This window comes from Gossypium hirsutum, chromosome D05 (assembly GCF_007990345.1).
Source record: "Gossypium hirsutum isolate 1008001.06 chromosome D05, Gossypium_hirsutum_v2.1, whole genome shotgun sequence".
Taxonomy (NCBI): domain Eukaryota; kingdom Viridiplantae; phylum Streptophyta; class Magnoliopsida; order Malvales; family Malvaceae; genus Gossypium; species Gossypium hirsutum.
Genome location: NC_053441.1, coordinates 49,039,770 through 49,045,127, shown reverse-complemented (window position 1 = coordinate 49,045,127; position 5,358 = coordinate 49,039,770). Strand labels below are relative to the sequence as shown.

The following is a 5,358-nucleotide window of genomic DNA, read 5'->3' as shown; positions in this document are numbered from 1 at the left end:
TTATTTTATTATTTTTACTTTACTAAACTACAATAAAACAAAAAAAAGTAAAGGACTTACTTTGGTTTACCTCTGAAACGCCATTGGAACGGCCGAGGTTCGTCTCCGAGGACAGACGGCTAGGAGCCGAAAGGTTTGTAGGGTTTTTGAGGGTGTTTTGTGGTTTCTTGAAAATTTTGAAGCCCGATTTGGGCTTGGAAGCATTGAGAGAGCCAAAAGGGTAATGTTCCCTTTTTTCGGCCACCGCAGATGGCGATGTCGTCTCCGGAGGTCGACAGCCGGCACGGTGGCCGATGAACGTCCGATGACCGGACCCTGGCCGGATGAACTGGGGGGAGGGAAGAGAATTTTTTGAAGGTTTTCTGGTTTTTTTTAAAAGGGGATGAAAATGAATTGTTTTTGAAACCTTTTTGGCTTAAATAACCAATTGAAACGGCGCCGTTTAAGGCCCGGGTCGACCCGAAACCGACCCGACTCGGCCTAGAATCCGCGTGTTTCTTAGCAGAGGGGTAAATTGCGCTTTTAGCCCCTCCGCCTTTTAATTTTTTTACAATTGAGTTTTTGTTATTTTTTAATTTTGACTTAAATTTATTTCCAGTCTCAATTTAGTCCTCTTTGAACGGTGCCGTTTAGAGGAAAAGGGAAAATTGCCCTTCCAATCCCTCCATGATTATTTGCGCGTTCAATACGGTCCTTTGGGTTTTATTTATTTGCGGATTTACCCCAGATTTTTTATTTAAAGTTCAATTTAGTCATTTTTTTTATATATTTTTTTAAAATTAGTTAATTTTAATGATGTAATTATTATTATTTTTATCTATTTTTTAATATATATATATATATGTATATTTATTGTTTTCTTATGTACATATTTATTTTTTTTCAACTAATGTTTTCCTCATATTTATCTATATACATATATATATTTTTATTTTTGATAATGTAGATATTATTTAGTTATTTTTAATATATTTTACATGTATACATTTTTTTCGAATATTCTATTATACTTATATATATACATACATATTTTTTTTATATTTTCGAAAATGTTTAACTATCTATTTATATTTTTAACACATATTTTATAATTTATGTATATATATGCATATATTTTTTTTTTGTTTTCATAAATGCATTATGTATTTTATATATATAAGTTTTATAACCCAAAATTTTATTTGTAAATCATATGTATATTTTTAATCTTCATAATTTCTATGTGTATATTATATACCTTCTTTTTATTTATTTATATATTTTGCTAGCTTTCTTCATTCGCTATTTAATTGTGTTTACATTTATATTTCTTATTCATTTGATATTTTGCATGTCATGGATTATTGTTTTTTTATATATTCATTTCGTTTATTTATTTGTTTATATTATTTCTATGCCGTTGTTGTATTTGTTATTGCGACATTTATACATACATTCAATCTTTTTACTCAAATTTAAAAATAGAACTTTTCAAAATAGAGATAATACTCGTATTCAGGATTTTCAAGAAAATTGAGCCCTAACGTATTGGGTTCCAATTTTCTTCGTTAAATCTAACAATCGAGAATTGCTCTTTGATCAAAAATAAAATGAAAAAGCTTGTTGTTGGGAATTTAATATGTTGTGTCCTAACGCATTGGATGTGACGTATTGATTTCTCGAGACAGATTTTTAAAATATATATATTAATAAAGGAAATATTCAATGTTTGAGATGTTCAGAAACCGTGTCCTAACGTATTGGGCTGCGGTTTCGTTAAAAATCTTAAACAATTGAATATTCTTTTAAATTTTATCACACAAAATCTTTTGGACAAACTCATCTTGAAGAAATAAAATATCATACCCTAACGCATTGGGTGTGATGTTTTCTGTTTCAAAATGAGGGAGTCTTAATAAATAATTTAATTAAGGATCGTATTTTTAACTCTCGACGTTAAGACATTAATTAATCAATTTGGTACCAATTTTGGGGTGTTACGAGGGTGCTAATCCTTCCTCGAACGTAACTGACTCTCGAACCTGTTTTTCTAAAAACTCGTAGACCAAAGTCATTTTAGGTGATCCAATCACACCTTAATAAAAGATTGGTGGCGACTCCAAATTTTCATCGACAACAAATTTTTTTTAAAAAAAAAATTGGTTTCGACAGATCTAATTTAGAAAATATTGTTTAAAAGCTAATTTTTATTAAGTTTTAATTTATTTTTCTTTCAAAATATAATTTTTTAAAAAAAAAGTTATGTGTAGGGATAAACTACATTACGTGTTTTTTTTTTCTTTTTTGGCCACCTAAAAGTTATAACAATGATTATCCAACTATTAGTAATTTTTTTATTTTCGTCGTTCAACTATGAAAAGTTACAAAATAATCATTTAATTATTAAATTTTGTCTTTTTTATCACCCTATATTGAACTTTTGGGTGTTCTTATTTCTACCTTTACAATTTAATGATAAAAAAAAAACAATTGACGACTATTTTGTAATTTTCACGTAGTTATGCCAAAATGTATATTAACTGAAAGCAATGCAGTATAATACACCAAGATGGAAAAGGATTTGGTACTACAATTTAATGCATTAAGCAAATCCAAAAAAATCCAAATTAAAGTAGAGTTTTCACCAGGTGCATGAATAAAATCAAACTAAATCAGATTTTGTCCCTCCTGAATCAGTAAGCTATTAAAGACTTTATCCTCTTTCTTTTTAAAACAATTTATATCTTATATTTACATACACCCACTATAGAGTCGGAGTTTCTCATCGAAAAAAAATGGCGGGCAAAAAAGGCAAAAAACGTTCAGAGACTTGCAATTGTTTTCCACTCTCAGATGAAGAAAATGTCACTTCTGATTTAATGGACACTACTTTGAACCAAAGAAGGCCTGCGGGATGGAGAGCTATTCCTTTCGTATTAGGTGATTTTTTTTTTGCTATTATTACATTCAAATGTATTTGTAACCGTTGTTTAAATCCGTGAGCGCTGATTGTTGTTTTCTGCGTGCAGGAAATGAAACGTTCGAGAGATTAGCATCGTACGGATTGATGGCGAATTTCATGGTGTACCTGGAAAGGGAGTATCACATGAACCAGGTTGAGGCCGCTACCATCCTTAACGGTTGGTCGGCCGCCTCGAATTTTGCTCCGGTTATTGGTGCTTATGTCTCCGATGCATTCATGGGCAAATTCTGGACCATTGTTTTAGGATCCTTTTCATCACTCCTGGTACGTTAAAGTTGACGTGAAAGTTGTATAGTCTTTTCAATTACTTATGATTTCAACTGATGATGGGCAGGGAATGATGATCATGACGTTAACAGCTTTATTACCACCACTGCGCCCACCACCGTGTGCGGATGAGGACCTACAACAAGGCCAATGCATACCCTACAATGGAGCCCAACTGGGGGTTTTGATGGTCAGCTTATGCTGGTTATCTATCGGCACCGGCGGAATCAAACCCTGCAGTATTCCTTTCAGCGTCGACCAATTCGATTTAACAACCGAAGAAGGCCGGAAAGGAAACAACAGTTTCTACAATTTATACTACACTACTCAAACTATCGTCTTATTGATTACCCAAACTGTTGTGGTTTATATCCAGAATGATATTAGTTGGGCATTAGGGTTTGGGATCCCAACGCTTTGCATGATCTTTGCCATTGTTTTGTTCTTCGTTGGAACCAGAATTTACGTATACATAAAGCCTAAAGGAAGCGTGGTCGCCGGTGTCGCACAAGTGTTCGTCGCTGCTTACAAGAAACGCCGCTTTTATATTCCGGTTGATGGAGTTGATGGCCAATTCTATGATCCTCCATTGACGACAAGCTTGCTTTGCGTTAGAGAACTCCATCTTACCACACAGTACAGGTTCTTAAACAAAGCGGCTCTAGTGATCGATGATGAAGTGAACCCAGATGGTTCTTGTAAGAATCCATGGATGCTCTGCACTATCCAACAAGTTGAAGATGTTAAATGCCTTTTAAACATCATCCCAATATGGGTAACCAGCATTCTTGGCTTCCTCGCCATGAATCAACAAGGAACATTCACAGTCTCCCAAGCCCTAAAAATGGATCTTCAATTCGGTTCCACGATTAAAATTCCCGCCGGTTCTGTTGGTGTCATTACACTCATCGCCATCGCCGTTTGGCTCCCCTTTTACGACCGAGTCCTGGTCCCGGCCCTCGAAAAAATCACCAAGCTTGAAGGTGGGATCACAGTCCTCCAACGAATTGGAGTCGGAAACCTTTTCTCGATCCTAACGATGTTGGTTTCGGGATTCATCGAAACAAAGAGAAGAAATTCAGCCCTTTCCCATGGTGGCCCTGACGGAGTAGCTCCGATGTCAGTGATGTGGTTAACACCACAGCTTATCCTTATCGGCTTTGCAGAGATCTTCAGCATCGTTGGACTCATCGAGTTTTACAACAAACAGTTCCCGGAGCATATGAGAAGCATCGGGAACTCGCTGATCTATTTGACGTTTTCATTGGCGAGTTATGCAAGCAACTGGATAATCAGCATTGTTAATGATGTTACAGGAAGGAGTGGAAGCAGCTGGTTGAGTGGAGACATAAACATAAGCAAATTAGACAAATTCTATTTCTTGATAGCTGGGATTTCTTTGCTCGACTTCGTCGTCTTCATGTTCTGCGCTCGAAGGTATCATTACAGGGGCAGTGTTAGGATAAACTGAATGATGAAATTTGGCCTGGAAACTTGGTTATTATTATATATGTTGAGTGAAATTCTGTATAGAGAGCACATGTTTTAAAATAAGAATGGGAAATTAGCTTAAATTTGTAATAAAGGATGTTCAAGTTTGATCTTATTGTTGAATGAATCTTTCGGGATGCATCAGTGATTGGGGATGAAGTTGAATTATGTAATTTCATATAAGGTTTAGTTGTTTGTAAGGATTTTTAATTAGGTATACCAATTATAAATATATAATCCAATGCTACAATATTTAGAATTATCTATAACTCTTAATTTTGATTATAAATGTTTTTTATATGGCGACAATGACTCAAACATGGAATACAAACATTTTCAACAACAGAATCAAACTTAGATTAATAAGGTCTAGTTTAGAAATGTTTCCCAAAAGTAATTTTTGGGGAAAATTTTTCAGTTTCTGGAAAAAGTGCTTTGTAGCTAATTTTTTGCTTGGGAGTAACAAAAGCAGCTTATTTAGGAATGTTTTTATCCCAAAACTGCTTCTTAGAAATAATACTAAAGAAGCCCTAAGTATAGTGATAGAAAAGATTTTTAAAAATTAGGGAAAAAACTACAAAGAATTCGAACGATATAATTCAATGGCATCAGAATCCTAACCAATTGTGTCAGTATAA

General features: G+C 34.1%; 1 protein-coding gene across 1 annotated transcript; it reads left to right on the top strand.

Moving 5' to 3' along the window:
• Nucleotides 1-2,727: 2,727 nt before the first annotated feature.
• On the top strand, nucleotides 2,728-4,962 carry LOC107903865 (putative protein NRT1/ PTR FAMILY 2.14). The gene is made up of 3 exons (XM_016830041.2): nucleotides 2,728-2,919; nucleotides 3,009-3,226; nucleotides 3,297-4,962. Exons 1-3 carry the CDS (start codon nucleotides 2,775-2,777, stop codon nucleotides 4,698-4,700), a joined length of 1,767 nt encoding a protein of 588 aa, XP_016685530.1. The 5' UTR covers nucleotides 2,728-2,774; the 3' UTR covers nucleotides 4,701-4,962.
• Nucleotides 4,963-5,358: the final 396 nt, after the last annotated feature.

Excerpts from the sequence above, each read along its gene's own strand:
- LOC107903865 (XM_016830041.2), top strand. The coding sequence starts at position 2,775 with ATGGCGGGCAAAAAAGGCAAAAAACGTTCAGAGACTTGCAATTGTTTT. Across the intron at positions 2,920-3,008 it reads AGCTATTCCTTTCGTATTAG|GAAATGAAACGTTCGAGAGA; the intron begins GTGATTTTTTTT and ends TTCTGCGTGCAG. Across the intron at positions 3,227-3,296 it reads GATCCTTTTCATCACTCCTG|GGAATGATGATCATGACGTT; the intron begins GTACGTTAAAGT and ends GATGATGGGCAG.